This window comes from Cherax quadricarinatus, chromosome 2 (genome assembly GCF_038502225.1).
Source record: "Cherax quadricarinatus isolate ZL_2023a chromosome 2, ASM3850222v1, whole genome shotgun sequence".
In the NCBI taxonomy this organism is placed as follows: Eukaryota; Metazoa; Arthropoda; class Malacostraca; order Decapoda; family Parastacidae; genus Cherax; species Cherax quadricarinatus.
In genome coordinates this window covers 84,239,267-84,257,958 of record NC_091293.1, presented here as the reverse complement: position 1 = coordinate 84,257,958, position 18,692 = coordinate 84,239,267, and the positions used below count along the sequence as shown (strand labels likewise).

At 38.9% G+C, this 18,692-nt stretch overlaps 1 protein-coding gene across 1 annotated transcript in view; it reads right to left on the bottom strand.

Annotated features, from left to right (window-relative positions):
* Window positions 1-1,810: 1,810 nt before the first annotated feature.
* Nipped-B (Nipped-B cohesin loading factor) overlaps window positions 1,811-18,692 on the bottom strand; it is a gene marked incomplete in the record, with an annotated part of 502,160 nt that continues 485,278 nt past the window's right edge. Inside the window, 2 exon segments of the mRNA XM_070089404.1 lie at window positions 1,811-4,056; window positions 4,674-4,721. Coding sequence (XP_069945505.1) covers window positions 3,766-4,056; window positions 4,674-4,721 — 339 coding nt within the window.

Here is an 18,692-nt window from a genome sequence, read left to right as displayed (position 1 = left end):
TTCTTTTTGTTTTTAAGAAAAAAAATAAAAAAAAATAAAAAAAGGGGGGAGTGGGGAGGAATAGTTCCCAGGAGGAATGAGAGGGCCAGAAATCTCCCTCTGCGCCCAAGAGGACCTCAGTACCGCAAGTAGCGCAGATGCAGCATGGAACCCATGCCATACCCTACCCTTCATGCCAGTAAACCAGCAATCCGGGATAGCAACCTCACATCTGCCGAGCTACCTCGGTGTACAAAAGAGAGGGCGGCTGGATATCCGCCACAAAGCATACCTTCTTCGGCCACCAGCCCCGGAATCTGAAAGGTGGCTTTCAGAGATATGCCCGTCGCCTGAATGACACCCAAAGCTACCCTCCGGGATACCGGAGAGGGATCGGGACATCCCATCCCCAGGTGATCCAAATTCCACGGCAAACTACGCCACCGCCAAGAGCCTCGACGGAATGGGATGGACCCTGGTACCCTTTCCCCTAGGAACTAGCGTGCCTGTGGGAAAAATCCCAAAGAGGAAGGGCAAAAGGGAGGGGTGGGGAGGAAAGGAAAAAGGCGAGGATTGGGGGGTAATTAGGTTCGGTCTGAGGAAGGAGACTGACAGGTCTAATTCCTCAGATCAACAGCCTCTTCACCATGCCAAGGAGCCCCCCTTGAAGAGGTCCATAAGAACAGAAGTAGAGGGAAGGTTTAAAGAAAAAAAAAACTAGGGCAGCTCCTAGGAGAAAGAGCAAGAGACTATATATTCCCCTCTGTGTCCAAGAGCAGGTAGTGCTGATGCTGCATGGAAACTGCTCCATTTCCTATCCTTCATGCCAGTAATACAGTACTACAGGATGCCACCTCCTGTATCAACTGAGCCAGGCATAGCCAACAAGAAACAGGCAACCAGAAACCAGCCAAGAGTCATACCACCTTTGGTTGACACTTCCTGGCTCCAACAGGCAGCCTCCAGGGATACCTCCTATCACATAATGACACACAAAACTCCTAACCAGGACCCTGAAGGATGGCCCAGCATATCTACAGATGATCCAATTCCCACAACTACTGAGGTCCTCAACAGAATGGACAATGATCCTTGATCCTTTTCCCCCAACCCAGCAGCCATAATTTGCAAGGGAAATATCCCCAAAGGCAGAATGGAAAGGAGAGGTAGAGTATTTAGATTTAATTTGAAGTAAAAAAAAAGTACAATTCCTTGGATTAAGAGCCCTTCACCAAACCATGGCACCTCCACTTGAAAGGAAAGTAGGTATTTGTAGCCACATGAGCTAAGCTGTATCCTATCTTTAGTATTTAGTCTAATGTAGTGTAAAGAATTTGGAGAGTATGTAGCACTTAATATTGTTCTTCCATTGTTCTACCACTGTCTGCAAAGACTTTCTAGTATGTATGCAGTAGCTCTTCTTGATGAGAAATGAGGAATTACAGACTTTCATGCATAGGAATACACATGTGTAACTTGCTTAATTTGTCTTCTCTGCCAAAAGCATCCCCTGGTATTGAATAAGTCTGGATAGTAGACCCATTACGTATTTCTAGTTTACAATTCCCTACCACAAAATGATATCTGCCCACAGGACTAAAATTCTTTTCATAAAATACAGGTAAATTAACATGAATATAGTATAGCCAGTCATGGAGTATCTTTATAACAATTCCTAGAGGTTTTCCTGGGAAAATAAGTCTTCCAAAATATGATACTGTACCTTCTGAAAATTCATAGGTTATTAAGGCTCTTTAATCTTTTGCTGATCATTTAATGTTTCTAATGGAACTCCTCTGTCTGACATGATGTGGTTCAGAGATGATGAAGAGTGGTGGGGTGGGAGGGGGAGGGGGTCTCACTTTATTCTACACCAACATTTTCATTAACAAAGACTCATTAGGCCATAATTTTCTATTATCCAACACAATTCAGAAAAAAAAAAAAAATTCACCATTTTCTTGGTTTTATTTGTAAAGAATGAACAAAGATGAATTTCAAATTGATCCGTGCTGGAGTAAGTGCTCAAATTTAGTAAGCTTTGTCATAAATAATGAATTTCTTGGTGTACTTAAAATCTTTGATATGTGGCTTGCCTATGTCAGTAGGCCTTTGTGCTGTTGGGAAGTTTATGTCTTTGATATACAATTTGTTTTGGTTTATGTGACTTATGCAGTGATGAAGCAAGGGAGTGGGTGGTGAGGGGGGGGGGAACCATCTCTCCCCTCCACTCAGTGATGTGATGAGAAAGCATGTTGGTATGGATCATGAATCAAGAATGGACAATAAAGAAACTACTACAAAACCATAGGGCAGAAGTCTGTGCTGCTTAATCTGTAGAAGAATGTCATAAAAGGCAATCAAAATTTTTCATATACAGTACTGCATGGTATAAAAATGAAAACAGCTCAGACTTTGCCAGTCATCTATAAAAAATAAGTAATGAGGAAAAACTTTTTGTCTTTGCTGAAACCGCATAGGGGAGACTTTGCTATTCACAAGTATACATACAATTATGTACCGTTTTTATTCAATAAAAAACAATTTCACTTGTGGGTTGCCAATATACAGACCACTTCTACACTTCTTCCTACTCTCTAAACTACTCTCTTGAGAAGTGACATCATTACATTCAGGTAAAAATAGACAAGTATTATGGAACACATACTTATGCAATTAGTGGTCACACTATATTCACAAAAATGTCAATCGGACTCCTTCTGGACTCAATTCACATATGTGCTTTTATATGGCAGTCTTTCATGGTTGTATTCACACAAGTATTTGGCAGGAAACTGTGTATAAGAGGAGTTGATATCACAAAGGCAAATAAACAATATAAACTACCCAGTTTTGGTCAATTGTATAAAACATTGCATAAGTGCAGCAGTTCAAATATTGAACATTTGTGCATGAATTAAGACAATAGAAGGATTAAACTAAAATAGCAGGTCAGTCATCTGGTCCTTTCAGTATGTTATACAAAATTGCACTGGCAAAAATTAAATTCAATTAAAATTTACATGATGGTAAATACAACTCTCACTCCTTTCATTTAGAAAAAATTCTAAAGGTATATATATAGATATATATATATATATATTTATATTTATATATAAGAAAAATATTCAATACAGCCTCCACATTCAGTTTTTTGTGAGTACGTATACACTTCACTATCCCCAAACCCTCACAACCAGTGCTCTCTTGCTCCACTCTTTACTAATGTGGGGCAAATTTTTCAATAAATAATAAAGGAAGTATCAGTGTTCAAACCTTACTGTACAATAAATAATAAATACATTCTCACTGGCTCATTACCATCTCATGGAAATTTTCCGCATATAAAGAAGCTGTAATATGTTCATAGTCTTGTACAAGGCTAATTGTACTTGGTGACTTCATCCTACTATTCAATCTAAAGGCATAATTAACAAGTAGTTTGTTCCAGTACTTGAAAAAAACTTCATGGTCACAGCATAAAAGTTGCCTTTGTTTTGTCCCACCAAAGGTATTGCAATTCGGGGCTTTTTGAGTCAATGCAATCATTGGTGCAAAATAACATCCTTATCTAATGTATTGCTTGGAATAAAAATATTTTTTACTATGTGTACTCTTATTCAAAAAATTTCTTTAATATAAAGGTCACTTTAGCATCACTATATACTGTATCATCCACTTTTCTAATCAATGCATCCACACAAATTTGCCTTAACAGTATGCAACATGTGTTCTGTGCACCAATAAATTTATTATGGGGTCCTTGCATTAATGCACCAATAACTACTATACAAGAAAATCTGGGTCACTATATTCACTATCATCATCTGAATCACTGTTTCTCCTTCGTTTTTTCTTTTTCTTGTGTTTTTTATGGCTGGAAGATCTATGGGAGGAACGATGGTGATGATGGTGGGAGCGATGTTCTCTCGGAGTCACCTGTGATGTTCGTATAGTGATGGGTTTGATAGGAGAACGGCGGGGAGGTAATTGCTCCTCAGTCTTAGTTTCTAGTACAGAATTGTCCACTGTATCAAGTACTTCAGGAGTTAGTTCTGCTTTACCCTTGGGCTGATCCTGTAGATAGATCAATTTTAACGAGTGAATCCTAATTACATTAAATCACATCAAATTTTTTTTTAAATAGTGTAAACAGATTAATAAAAAAGAAAATTGGCAATCAAGTAAATGCATTTAACTGGCATCAATACATTTTTCAATGTAAACTAACACAAATGATTAGAACCCTAAATGTGATACTGGAAATAGAAATATAATGAATCCCTGCCATTACAGAATAAATACTTTCATAATGTTTAATTGAAAAATAATCTGAAAGCTTATCTTCATTGAGTAAGTAAAGCAGAAGAAGCAAGTAAGATTAGTTTTATGAGTATCAAATTCTGAAACAGTTACCAATTAACATCAAAACTACAAATTTAACATGGATTGAAAAGAAAAGGATATTTTTAATCTGAAAAGATGATTTTGTCTGTAAAACTGATATGTTAAAAGAAGAAATTTGTAATTACAGACTTATAGGCAGTAATACAAGTTTATCTAGTTAGCAGGACAGCATAAAACAATACTAAAAACAATTAGACACAGAGGGGAAATAAGAAAGGATGCTGGTGAAAGTTTTCACCAATGCTAATGAATCACAAAACAAACCCTACAAACACACCAAGCCTCACCTTCCATCCGTCGTGAGTGCCAGGCAGCAATGGAACATCGCTAGCATTCTGTGGGTAGAACTTACGTCAGTGACCAACAACAAGCAGTTGCCCCGCCACCAAGCCTTACACTCACCATTCTTGGGCTTCCACCCAAAACTCCCATTTAGTGGACAAGATAGTTACTTTTGATTATGCAATGTGTCTTTCATTGTAGGATTCTAGGAAAGAGGTTTCAGAATGCTGGCATGTCTGTATTTTAACATTCTCGGTTAATAATTCACTATTAACTTATTAAAAACAAAGCACAAAGAATGCCATGCATATTACTGAATATTCATGTTGATACTGTTTTAAAGCAGCAATAAAATATAGACTAGCTCTTCCCTTCAAGGGCCATCAAAAAATGCAATACTCTAACCCCATTAAATTAATGTATTTTCCATTTGCAAAATACTGATAAATTTACCTGCTGATATTAATTAGAATTTATAATTCTTTAATACACTATATAAATGGGAGAGCAATGGGTGTAGAGTTCTTATAGTTGTGGTGTTTTGACTGTCCCTTACAGAAGTTACAACACTGAACTCAGGCAGTTAGATTAAAAACTCACACTGCAAATAGTGAGGTGAAGTAAAAAGCCTTGCTAAGTTATCAGCTCAATTACTTACTTACATACATACATACATACATATTCTTCTTCTTTCAACACACCGGCCGTATCCCACCAAGGAAGGGTGGCCCAAAAGGATTAACAAAAGCTTCTCCTTTTACATTTAGTAATATATACAGAAGGGGTTACTAGCCCCTTGCTCCTGGCATTTTAGTCGCCTCTTACAACACGCATGGCTTACGGAGGAAGAATTCTCTTCCACTTCTCCATGGAGGTAAGAAGAAATGAACAAGAACAAGAACTAGTAAGAAAATAGAAGAAAACCCAGAGGGGTGTGTATACATATGCTTGTACATGTATGTGTAGTGTGACCTAAGTGTAAGTAGAAGTAGCAATATGTACCTGAAACACTGCATGTTTATGAGACAGAAAAATGGACACCAGCAATCCTACCATCATTTAAAACAATTACAGGCTTTTATTTTACACTCACTTGGCAGGACGGTAGTACCTCCCTGGGCGGTTGCTGTCTACCAACCTACTACCTATATACATCTATATATACATGTATATATATTTTTTTTTCAACAAACTGGCCGTATCCCACCAAGGCAGGGTGACCAAAACAGAAAAACACCAAAAGAAATAAAGAAAAACTTTCATCATTCAACACTTTCACCATCATTCATACAAAATCACTGACTTTGCAGATACGACACTTTAGATATCACTCCAAAGAGCCAAATATCCCAAACCCCTTCTTTAAAGTGCAAGCACTGTACTTCCAACCTCCAGGACTCAAGTCAAGCTAACCAGTTTTCCTGAATCCCATCACAAAATATTACCCTGCTCACACTCCAAAAGCAACTACCCAGGGAAGTACTACCATCCTGCCAAGTGAGTGTAAAATGAGAGCCTGTAATTGTCTTACATGATGGTAGGATTCCTGGTGTCTTTTGTCTGTCTCATAAACATGCAAGATTGCAGGTACAGGTATGTCTTGCTACTTCTACTTACACTTAGGTCACACTACACATACATGTACATAGTTTGTTTATACACTCATCTGAGTTTTCTTTGAATTTATCTGAATAGTTCTTGTTCTTATTACTTTTCCTTTTATATCCATAAGGAAGTGGAATAAGAATCTTTCCTCCGTAAGCCATGCATGTTGTAAAAGTCAACTAAAATGCCAGGAACACTAGGCTAATAACCCCTTTTCCTTCATAGCCTACTAAAAAGATAAAGAAAATTGTCAAAGTGGGAAGTCTGAATGTGCGTGGATGTTGTGCGAATGATAAGAAAGAGATTATTGTGGATGTTATGAATGAGAAGAAGCTGGATATCCTGGCTTTAAGTGAAACAAAGCTGAAGGGGGTGGGAGAGTTTCAGTGGGGAGAAATAAACGGGATTAGGTCATGGGTTTTGAAGAGAGTCAGAGCTAAAGGAGTAGCAATAATGTTGAAGGATAAGCTATGGTAGGAAAAGAAGGAATATAAATGTATTAATTCAAGGATTATGTGGAGTAAAATAAAGGTTGGATGTGAAAAGTGGGTTATAGTAAGCATATATGCACCAGGAGAAGAAAGAAGTGTAGAGGAGAGAGAGAGAGATTTTGGGAAATGTTGAGTAAATGCATGGGGAGTTTTGAACCAAGTGTCAGAGAACTTGTGGTTGGGGATTTCAATGCTAAAGTGGGTAAAAATGTTGTGGAGGGAGTAGTAGGTAAATTTGGGGTGCCAGGGGTAAATGAAAATGGGGAGCCTTTAATTGAGTTATGGGTAGAAAGAGGTTTGGTAATAAGTAATACATATTTTACGAAAAATAGGATAAATAAATATAAAAGGTATGATACAGCACATAATGAAAGTAGTTTGCTAGATTATGTATTGGTGGACAAAAGGTTGATGGGTAGGCTCCAGTGTGCATATGTTTATAGAGGGGCAACCGATATATCGGATCAATGTTTAGTTGTAGCTACAGTCAGAGTAAGAGGTAGATGGGACAAGAAGAAAATGGCAACAACAAGTAAGAGAGAGGTGAAAGTGAATAAACTAAGGGAGGAGGAAGTTCGGGCGAGATATAAGCAACTATTGGCAGAAAGGTGGGCTAGTGCAAGAATGATCCCATCAGCTGGAACTGATGGGATCATGACAGAAATGTTAAAAGCTGGGGGATATAGTGTTAGAGTGGTTGGTATTTTTGTTTAATAAATGCATGAAAGAGGGGAAGGTACCTAGGGATAGGTAGAGAGGATGTATAGTTCCTTTATATAAAGGGAAGAGGGACAAAATAGATTGTAAAAATTCTAGAGAAATAAGTTTACTAAGTATACCAGGAAAAGTGTACGGTAGGGTTATTATTGAAAGAATTAGAGGCAAGATAGAATGTAGAATTGCGGATGAGCAAGGATGTTTTAGAGTGGGTAGGGGATGTGTAGATCAAGTGTTTACATTGAAGCATATATGTGAACAGTACTTAGATAAAGGTAGGGAAGTTTTCATTGCATTTATGGATTTAGAAAATACATATAATAGAGTGGATAGGGGAGCAATGTGGCAGATATTGCAAGTATATGGAATAGGCAGTAAGTTACTAAATGCTGTAAAGAGTTTTTATGAGGATAGTGAGGCTCAGGATAGGGTGTGTAGAAGAGAGCGAGACTACTTCCCGGTAAAAGTAAGTCTTTAGACAGGGATGTGTAATGTCACCATGGTTGTTTAATATATTTACAGATGGGGTTGTAAAAGAGGTAAATGCTAGGGTGTTCGGGAGAAAGGTGGGATTAAATTATGGGGAATCAAATACGAAATGGGAATTGACACAGTTACTTTTTGCTGATGATACTGTGCTTATGGGAGATCCTAAAGAAAAATTGGAATGATTTGTGGACAAGTTTGGGTGTGTGTGTAAAGGTAGAAAGTAGAAAGTGAACATAGAAAAGAATAAGGTGATGAGGGTATCAAATGATTTAGATACAGAAAAATTGGATATCAAATTGGAGAGAAGGAATATGGAAGAAGTGAATGTTTTCAGATATTTGGGAGTTGACGTGTCAGTGGATAGATTTATGAAGGATGAGGTTAACTATAGAATTGATGAAGGAAAAAAGGTGAGTGGTGCATTGAGGTATATGTGGAGACAAAAAACGTTATCTATGGAGGCAAAGAAGGGAATGTATGAGAGTATAGTGGTACCAACACTCTTATATGGGTGTAACGCTTGGGTTGTAAATGTTGCAGCGAGGAGACGGTAGGAAGCAGTGGAGATGTCCTGTCTAAGGGCAATGTGTGGTGTAAATATTATGCAGAAAATTCGGAATGTGGAAATTAGGAGGTGTGGAGTTAATAAAAGTATCAATCAGAGGGCTGAAGAGGGATTGTTGAGGTGGTTTGGTCATTCAGAGAGAATGGGTCAAAATAGAATGACATGGAGAACGTATAAATCTGTAGGGAAAAGAAGGCGGGGCAGAGGTTGTCCGCGAAAAGGTTGGAGGAAGGGGGTATAGGAGGTTTTGTGAGCAAGGGGCTTGGACTTCCAGCAAGTGTGCATGAGCGTGTTAGATAGAAGTGAATGGAGATGAATGGTATTTGGGACCTGACGAGCTGTTGAGTGTGAGCAGGGTAATATTTAGTGAAGGGATTCAGGGAAACCAGTTATTTTTATATAGCTGGACTTGAGTCCTGGAAATGGGAAGTACAATGCCTGCACTTCGCAAGCCCCTTTCTGAAACTGTCATTCTATGTCGAAAAATTTTTTTTTGAAAAAAAAAAAAAAAAAAAATGAAATGAAATGATAGAGAATCTTTTCCCGATGATAATGACACAAAAAGTACGAAATTTGGTAAAAAACTCGCGGAATTACACTGCCGCGAAGTTAGCGGTCTCGGCAACATATACGTATCGGCGATTTCGCGAACTTTGAGCCGTTTTTGGCCAATTCCGTTGTTCCAATTGACCAAACTCATAGCTATTTCTTTAGAACTCCATTTTTTCTATCAATTGAGTACAAGAAACCGCCCATTTACCAATTTGAACTACCCAATGAAGTGGTCAGAAATTGGCAATTTGGCCAATTTCACGCAAATTAAAAAAGATGCCAATTTCAAAATAGGGTTCAGAATAAACAATGTAGACATTCTTGGAACTAAAATTCCATATCCTCTGTTCATTAGTCATGTCTCTAGGCCCCTCTTATATTACTATTGCTTTCTATTTTAAAAAAATACAAAATTTACTTTTATGCAGACTACTGCATTATTGTAAAAATGGTATAAATAATATCAGTGCACTAGTGAAAAAACATTAGACTCTCCAGTTGACGTGTATTGGACGTGTGGTGTTATTTGCTTACTCCCGAACATTGGTAAAAATCGAACATTTCCACTACTTTGACCTCAATTTCAAGGTACTAGTTTTAATCATGAAACTAATCAAAATTATCTCTATTTCTGCAATATGTTTTCCATTTGATCATGTGAAACCATGAAAATGAGAATACAGCGATAAATACTATATAAAAATACACCTCAAAGTTGGTGTTTTAATCCAAAAAAATGGTCAGTTTTTTTCTCATTATTCGCTGTGTGTTTACCTGGAGTTTACCTGGAGAGAGTTCCGGGGGGTCAACGCCCCTGCGGCCCGGTCTGTGACCAGGCCTTTTTATGTGGTGCACACTGACCACACAGACCCACTCTCTCACATGTGGACCTACCAGCTTTCTCCTGCTTGATGTTAAGCCAGTAGAATTCTCGAGTATATATACGTCCGAAACACTGGCTCGTCAGACGTATATATACGACCAAAACATTCAAAGGGTTAAAGGAGGGGTTTGGGATATTGGAAGTTTGGAAGGATATGTTATAGTATATCTTTATACGTATATGCTTCTAAGCTGCTGTATTCTGGGCACCTTTGCAAAAACTGATTATGTATGGGTGAGGTGAATGTGTTGAATTATGATGAAAGTATTATGTTTTGGGGGATTTTCTTTCTTTTTGGGTCACCCTGCCTCGATGGGAGACGGCCGACTTGTTAAAAAAAAAAAAAAAAAAAAAAAAAAAAAATGCATGCGTGTCATAAGAGCCGACTAAAATGTTAATAGTAGTAGGTTGGTAGGCAGCAGTCACCCAGGGAGGTATTACAGTCCTGCCAAGTAAGTGTAAAAACGAAAGCCTGTAATTGTTTTACATGATGGCAGGATTGCTGGTGTCTCATGAACATGCAAGATTTCAGGTACGTCTTGCTACTTCTACTTACACTTAAGTCACACTACTCATACATGTACAAGCATATATATACACACCCCTCTGGGTTTTCTTCTATTTCCTTACTAGTTCTTGTTCATTTCCTCTTACCTCCATGGGGAAGTGGAACAAAATTCTTCCTCCATAAGCTGTGTGTTGTAAGAGGCGATTAAAATGCCAGGAGCAAGGGGCTAGTAACCCCTTCTCCTGTATAAATTACAAAATTTAAAAAGAGAAACTTCCGTTTTTCTTGGGCCACCCTGTTTCAGTGGGATATGGCCGGTTTGTTGAAAAAAAAAAAAAATGCATGTATATATGTACATACAATAGGTCCCCGCTTTACAGCATGCCGCTAATATGAACATTTCAAATTATGACCAAAACTCGCTATACAGCTCCGCCCACCTGACTTTCTAATACGGTCACCGCACTCCACTAGATTTGTTTACATTCTCCGTGAGCTCCACGTCTCTCCGTTATGTCTGGAAACTTTCCAAAATTTCAAGCGTTTTACAGTTATTTTATAGCTCGTAACTCAATTTATTTGTATATCAAATCAATTTTCCTAATTTAAATTAACTGAAAAGCCATTAATCCGTTCCTGCACTCTGGAGACATGACAAAATACTTGAATATGACACTACTATCAACTGTATGACTTATTTATCTATCACAATTCATCTAATATGACATAATAAACAATGTAATTAACACAGAAACATGATATATACTCTAGAATGAATAAAATAGGCCATAATATGGTGGCAGAGGCAGTGGCAGAAGTGTCGGTCATTTCCAGTCTAACTTTGCTCTTATTGTAAGAGAAAACGGAGTATTTGTGAGGCTAATTGCAGAAATATCGTATATAAAAACACAAATCATAATACACTACAGAATGTAAAGAAATGTTAAACTGTTTATATAAAGTGCATATGTACTTACACACTTGGAGCAGAGATGGTTGGGGAGGTTGAGGGTGGGGGAGGTTGAGGATGGGGGATGTTGAGGGTGGGGGAGGCTGAGGCTGCAGCGTATGATGTCAGTGGCCCTGTAAACCTCCAACAACAACATTGTTTTCTTTGATTGCTGAACTTAATACAATTTATTTTTTTAATCACTGAACCTAACTGATACAGCTTTAGTATCTACATATCGTAGATGTACTAAGCTGGTATTGCCTGGCTAAGTCCATGGAAATCAATGTCTTTTTCTTGTCAGCACTGCCCTTTGCACTTATTTTCTTACGACCCATGGTTAGAAAAAAAAATCTGGCCAAGTGACTGTAAAAAAAAAATGCAAGCAAGCACGAGAGAACCGCTCCTACAGCAACGTAAACATGTGTACTGCATCTATCTGTTTGTTTACATAACTCTGAGTCTCTCCTCTCTCGTGTACTCTTTCTCTCTTTCACTCGTTTATTTGTTTTATCTTGTTTACTCGCCTCTCACCCAACATTAAGACTGCAAATATTTTAAGGTAGTACTGTATGAATGAGTGAACTGTTTTTTTTTTTTTTTTATTATCACACTGGCCGATTCCCACCAAGGCAGGGTGGCCCGAAAAAGAAAAACTTTCATCATTCACTCCATCACTGTCTTGCCAGAAGGGTGCTTTACACTACAGTTTTTAAACTGCAACATTAACACCCCTCCTTCAGAGTGCAGGCACTGTACTTCCCATCTCCAGGACTCAAGTCCGGCCTGCCGGTTTCCCTGAACCCCTTCATAAATGTTACTTTGCTCACACTCCAACAGCACGTCAAGTATTAATAACCATTCGTCTCCATTCACTCCTATCAAACACGCTCACGCACGCCTGCTGGAAGTCCAAGCCCCTTGCACACAAAACCTCCTTTACCCCTTCCCTCCAACCTTTCCTAGGCCGACCCCTACCCCGCCTTCCTTCCACTACAGACTGATACACTCTTGAAGTCATTCTGTTTTGCTCCATTCTCTCTACATGTCCGAACCACCTCAACAACCCTTCCTCAGCCCTGTGGACAACAGTTTTGGTAATCCCGCACCTCCTCCTAACTTCCAAACTATGAATTCTCTGCATTATATTCACATCACACATTGCCATCAGACATGACATCTCCACTGCCTTCAGCCTTCTCCTCGCTGCAACATTCATCACCCATGCTTCACACCCATATAAGAGCGTTGGTAAAACTATACTCTCATACATTCCCCTCTTTGCCTCCAAGGACAAAGTTCTTTGTCTCCACAGACTCCTAAGTGCACCACTCACCCTTTTCCCCTCATCAATTCTATGATAGGTAGTAGGTTGGTAGACAGCAACCACCCAGGGAAGTACTACCGTCCTGCCAGATGACTGTGAAACAAAAACCTGTAACTGTTTTGCATGATGGTAGGATTGCTGGTTTCTTTTTCTGTCTCATAAACACGCTAAGATAACAGGGATATCTTGCTACTCCTACTTACACTTTGGTCACACTTCACAGACACGCACATGCATATATATATATACATACATCTAGGTTTTTCTCCTTTTTCTAAATAGCTCTTGTTCTTTTTTATTTCTTCTATTGTCCATGGGGAAGTGGAAAAGAATCTTTCCTCCGTAAGCCATGCGTGTCGTATGAGGCGACTAAAATGCCGGGAGCAATGGGCTAGTAACCCCTTCTCCTGTATACAATTACTAAAAAAGAGAAGAAGAAAAACTTTATAAAACTGGGTTGCTTAAATGTGCGTGGATGTAGTGCGGATGACAAGAAACAGATGATTGCTGATGTTATGAATGAAAAGAAGTTGGATGTCCTGGCCCTAAGCGAAACAAAGCTGAAGGGGGTAGGAGAGTTTCAGTGGGGGGAAATAAATGGGATTAAATCTGGAGTATCTGAGAGAGTTAGAGCAAAGGAAGGGGTAGCAGTAATGTTAAATGATCAGTTATGGAAGGAGAAAAGAGAATATGAATGTGTAAATTCAAGAATTATGTGGATTAAAGTAAAGGTTGGATGCGAGAAGTGGGTCATAATAAGCGTGTATGCACCTGGAGAAGAGAGGAATGCAGAGGAGAGAGAGAGATTTTGGGAGATGTTAAGTGAATGTATAGGAGCCTTTGAACCAAGTGAGAGAGTAATTGTGGTAGGGGACTTGAATGCTAAAGTAGGAGAAACTTTTAGAGAGGGTGTGGTAGGTAAGTTTGGGGTGCCAGGTGTAAATGATAATGGGAGCCCTTTGATTGAACTTTGTATAGAAAGGGGTTTAGTTATAGGTAATACATATTTTAAGAAAAAGAGGATAAATAAGTATACACGATATGATGTAGGGCGAAATGACAGTAGTTTGTTGGATTATGTATTGGTAGATAAAAGACTGTTGAGTAGACTTCAGGATGTACATGTTTATAGAGGGGCCACAGATATATCAGATCACTTTCTAGTTGTAGCTACACTGAGAGTAAAAGGTAGATGGGATACAAGGAGAATAGAAGCATCAGGGAAGAGAGAGGTGAAGGTTTATAAACTAAAAGAGGAGGCAGTTAGGGTAAGATATAAACAGCTATTGGAGGATAGATGGGCTAATGAGAGCATAGGCAATGGGGTCGAAGAGGTATGGGGTAGGTTTAAAAATGTAGTGTTAGAGTGTTCAGCAGAAGTTTGTGGTTACAGGAAAGTGGGTGCAGGAGGGAAGAGGAGCGATTGGTGGAATGATGATGTAAAGAGAGTAGTAAGGGAGAAAAAGTTAGCATATGAGAAGTTTTTACAAAGTAGAAGTGATGCAAGGAGGGAAGAGTATATGGAGAAAAAGAGAGAAGTTAAGAGAGTGGTGAAGCAATGTAAAAAGAGAGCAAATGAGAGAGTGGGTGAGATGTTATCAACAAATTTTGTTGAAAATAAGAAAAAGTTTTGGAGTGAGATTAACAAGTTAAGAAAGCCTAGAGAACAAATGGATTTGTCAGTTAAAAATAGGAGAGGAGAGTTATTAAATGGAGAGGTAGAGGTATTGGGAAGATGGAAGGAATATTTTGAGGAATTGTTAAATGTTGATGAAGATAGGGAAGCTGTGTTTTCGTGTATAGGGCAAGGAGGAATAACATCTTGTAGGAGTGAGGAAGAGCCAGTTGTGAGTGTGGGGGAAGTTCGTGAGGCAGTAGGTAAAATGAAAGGGGGTAAGGCAGCCGGGATTGATGGGATAAAGATAGAAATGTTAAAAGCAGGTGGGGATATAGTTTTGGAGTGGTTGGTGCAATTATTTAATAAATGTATGGAAGAGGGTAAGGTACCTAGGGATTGGCAGAGAGCATGCATAGTTCCTTTGTATAAAGGCAAAGGGGATAAAAGAGAGTGCAAAAATTATAGGGGGATAAGTCTGTTGAGTGTACCTGGTAAAGTGTATGGTAGAGTTATAATTGAAAGAATTAAGAGTAAGACGGAGAATAGGATAGCAGATGAACAAGGAGGCTTTAGGAAAGGTAGGGGGTGTGTGGACCAGGTGTTTACAGTGAAACATATAAGTGAACAGTATTTAGATAAGGCTAAAGAGGTCTTTGTGGCATTTATGGATTTGGAAAAGGCGTATGACAGGGTGGATAGGGGGGCAATGTGGCAGATGTTGCAAGTGTATGGTGTAGGAGGTAGGTTACTGAAAGCAGTGAAGAGTTTTTACGAGGATAGTGAGGCTCAAGTTAGAGTATGTAGGAAAGAGGGAAATTTTTTCCCAGTAAAAGTAGGCCTTAGACAAGGATGTGTGATGTCACCGTGGTTGTTTAATATATTTATAGATGGGGTTGTAAGAGAAGTAAATGCGAGGGTCTTGGCAAGAGGCGTGGAGTTAAAAGATAAAGAATCACACACAAAGTGGGAGTTGTCACAGCTGCTCTTTGCCGATGACACTGTGCTCTTGGGAGATTCTGAAGAGAAGTTGCAGAGATTGGTGGATGAATTTGGTAGGGTGTGCAAAAGAAGAAAATTAAAGGTGAATACAGGAAAGAGTAAGGTTATGAGGATAACAAAAAGATTAGGTGATGAAAGATTGAATATCAGATTGGAGGGAGAGAGTATGGAGGAGGTGAACGTATTCAGATATTTGGGAGTGGACGTGTCAGCGGATGGGTCTATGAAAGATGAGGTGAATCATAGAATTGATGAGGGAAAAAGAGTGAGTGGTGCACTTAGGAGTCTGTGGAGACAAAGAACTTTGTCCTTGGAGGCAAAGAGGGGAATGTATGAGAGTATAGTTTTACCAACGCTCTTATATGGGTGTGAAGCGTGGGTGATGAATGTTGCAGCGAGGAGAAGGCTGGAGGCAGTGGAGATGTCATGTCTGAGGGCAATGTGTGGTGTGAATATAATGCAGAGAATTCGTAGTTTGGAAGTTAGGAGGAGGTGCGGGATTACCAAAACTGTTGTCCAGAGGGCTGAGGAAGGGTTGTTGAGGTGGTTCGGACATGTAGAGAGAATGGAGCGAAACAGAATGACTTCAAGAGTGTATCAGTCTGTAGTGGAAGGAAGGCGGGGTAGGGGTCGGCCTAGGAAGGGTTGGAGGGAGGGGGTAAAGGAGGTTTTGTGTGCGAGGGGCTTGGACTTCCAGCAGGCATGCGTGAGCGTGTTTGATAGGAGTGAATGGAGACAAATGGTTTTTAATACTTGACGTGCTGTTGGAGTGTGAGCAAAGTAACATTTATGAAGGGATTCAGGGAAACCGGCAGGCCGGACTTGAGTCCTGGAGATGGGAAGTACAGTGCCTGCACTCTGAAGGAGGGGTGTTAATGTTGCAGTTTAAAAACTGTAGTGTAAAGCACCCTTCTGGCAAGACAGTGATGGAGTGAATGATGGTGAAAGTTTTTCTTTTTCGGGCCACCCTGCCTTGGTGGGAATCGGCCGGTGTGATAATAAAAAAAAAAAAAAAAAAAAAATTCTATGATTCACCTCATCCTTCATAGACCCATCCGCTGACACGTCCACTCCCAAATATCTGAATACATTCACCTCCTCCATACTCTCTCCCTCCAATCTGATATCCAATCTTTCATCTCCTAATATTTTTGTTATCCTCATAACCTTACTCTTTCCTGTATTCACTTTTAATTTTCTTCTTTTGCACACCCTACCAAATTCATCCACCAATCTCTGCAACTTCTCTTCAGAATCTCCCAAGAGCACAGTGTCATCAGCAAAGAGCAACTGTGACAACTCTCACTTTATGTGTGATTCTTTATCTTTTAACTCCACGCCTCTATTCATTTTATCGCTCTGCGACACTTTAATGCCATAGCATATTACATGTGGGTGGGGTTGCCTGGTATTATAGGTATGGTAGCCTGGCTGGCTGCCATACCTACCAAACCTGATAACTTACAATAAATACTACTCATCTCACCCTACATTATGACTACAAATATTTTAAGTACTGAGTGTATTATATGTGTAATTTATTTTTTAATGTTTTTCTAATGCCTATTTCTATTGCTGACTTCATATATGTTGGTGTAAACTCGTTATCTAGTATTTATGTGTTTATAAGTGGAGAAAAATGGCATTCTGCTTTCCTGCAGTAGCCTGGAACCTAACCTGCCGTGTAAGTGGGAACTTACTGTACAAACACCTTATATTGTGTACAAGTTGTCTTCATGTTGGTAAAGTAGAATAAATAAAGAGCAACACTCCCATTCTCATATAACACACCATTTTTTGAAGGAATAACACTGAGTGAAGGCATACAAAAGATATAATTTTCTACAGTTACCCCCAGTAATGCTAATGTGTATACATTTTCTTTGGTGTTGAACTATACAAAACATGACTCTTTCTGACACTCTGACAAGACTGGAAAAAATCTCATATTTACGTTAATTTATTCTACTGTTAATGTTGCAGTTTTAAAAACTGTAGTGTAAAGCACCCTTCTGGCAAGACAGTGATGGAGTGAATGATGGTGAAAGTTTTTCTTTTTCGGGCCACCCTGCCTTGGGGTGTATTTATGTTTATATGTTACATAGCATGTTTATATATAATTTAAAAAAAATATCATAGATGGATTAATCAAAATGTCTATAATAACGTAATATATGACATATGGAATCTTCAAGACTTATAAGACACCCTTAGTGATATTAACATGTACCTGCATGCCAGCACAGTGTAAGTTTATTTTGGTACAGGGACACACAAGTATAATTATCAGAGTAAATATAAAATATGAAATAACTTTAAAACACTTGAAATTTTGGAAAGTTTCCAGACATAATGGAGAATCGTGCTCATGGAGAATGTAAACCGGGTGGCCCGCACTGACCATATTAGAAAGTCAGGTGGGAGGATATGTAGAGAGAGTTTTGGTCATAATTAGCGGAACGCCGTAAGGCGAAACACCGTAAAGTGGGGCCATACTGTATACACACACATATACATGTATATATACACATATATACACACATATATATACACATATATACTCACACACACACACACCCACCCACCCACACACACCCACCCACACACACACACACACACACACACACACACACACACACACACACACACACACACACACACACACGCATGCACGCACGCACGCACGCATATACAACAGGCCTAGTGTCTAATCGACATGTGCCTAGGACAAAATGGTAACTAACACACACACACACACGCACACATTTGCACGCCCACACACACACAAGTTATGTATAAGTTTTGATTCTCAAAAATTATACAAAACCATGAACATAAATTTGCAAGGCTTGAAGCATGAATGCAAAGAATTCAGACTGCTTTTATGCAGTAAAAATATACTGATTTCAAATGTTCCTAGTGTTTAGAAGCTAAAATAAAATTTCCTTAATCTCTAATGTACAATACTTAGAACTGTTGTTTAAAAGCCTAAAATTATTTATAAATATAAAACATCTTAATTTAAAGAAATGCAAACTCTTAAGGTACAACACTGATCATTCAGTTTATAAACAATAACAAAAGTCTTACGTGAACACTAAGTGACATGGAAGTCAAAGAAAAAAAACTTGCTACCTGAACACACTGCTATATTATACTGTAGTGTCCGGTACACTATACAAGACTTGGAGAAGGAAACAAAAGGGGTGATTCTACAGTATCACTCAAGCTATGGTTATAGCACAATCACAACTTTACTGCATGCTGCCTACTTTTAAAATTTTCAAGAAAGTTAATCTCTCACACACAGTATAGGAGCAG